Source organism: Crocuta crocuta, unplaced genomic scaffold (genome assembly GCF_008692635.1).
Source record: "Crocuta crocuta isolate KB4526 unplaced genomic scaffold, BGI_CrCroc_1.0 scaffold508, whole genome shotgun sequence".
Lineage (NCBI taxonomy): Eukaryota > Metazoa > Chordata > Mammalia > Carnivora > Hyaenidae > Crocuta > Crocuta crocuta.
Genome location: NW_027530364.1, coordinates 4,650 through 5,560, shown reverse-complemented (window position 1 = coordinate 5,560; position 911 = coordinate 4,650). Strand labels below are relative to the sequence as shown.

At 35.6% G+C, this 911-nt stretch overlaps 1 protein-coding gene across 1 annotated transcript in view; it reads right to left on the bottom strand.

The window, feature by feature from the left end:
* LOC144233286 (protocadherin-11 X-linked) overlaps window positions 1-637 on the bottom strand; it is a 27,737-nt gene extending 27,100 nt beyond the window's left edge. The window contains exon 1 of the mRNA XM_077766110.1: window positions 98-637. Coding sequence (XP_077622236.1) covers window positions 98-637 — 540 coding nt within the window. The remainder of the gene's footprint in view (window positions 1-97) is intronic.
* Window positions 638-911: the final 274 nt, after the last annotated feature.

Here is a 911-nt window from a genome sequence, read left to right as displayed (position 1 = left end):
AAATATTATATATACTAAGATAGTTTTTCTTTACTTTTTTCTTTTTTTTTGCCTTTTAAAAATGAATTTTCCTTAACAAAGTGTTTTTAAAACGCACCTTAATTAATTGGTAGTTTTGAACTCCATTTATTCCTATGTCACGATCAATGGCTGCTGGGAGAGCATATCGAGAGTTTATAGCCGAGTTCTCTGGAATTGATATGTTGATAACTGTTGCTGGGAATAATGGTGCATTATCATTTATGTCTTCTATCAGAAAACGTATCTTGACCAGTCTAAATATTTCATCTGGCAAAACGGCAACCTCCACTTCATAAAAGCAACGGGTTTCCACTAGGATACTAGCACATAATTTCTCACGATCAATGCGAGTTCCAGCAGTGAAGATCTCACCGGTACCCTCTTCAATTCGTATCAGGGGCACATCTCCAGTCTTGTACACCAGCTTAAACTGCATAGGAGATGTGAGAGACTTGTCTGGAATCAGCGACAAGTTGAGGTCTTTCAGCAAGTCACCTATTAGAATATTTTCTGGCATTTCTTCTCGGACTGTGTAGTTTTTCTCCTGGGCGCCAGACTGAAACACGACGCATGCTAAGAGGACTGCAAATATATACGTCCCGGAAAACAAGTCCATACCAAGCACAGTTGTGATGGTATTCTGTATCAACCCACGGAAAACTGTCAAAGATAAATGGGGAAAAAAAGGAGAGAGAGAAGAGGAAGAAGAAGAAATTATTAAAGCCGACCATTAAATGTATGTTAACTGAAATGCTCAGTTTAAAAATCATTAAATTAAAATATTAGTGAAATTGACACTATTTAATATTATGCGTGTTTTTCATTAAGGTAAAAAGTAAATTTTTCAAAATAACTACAGTAATTAAAAAACTCAGTATTTATAAATGTGG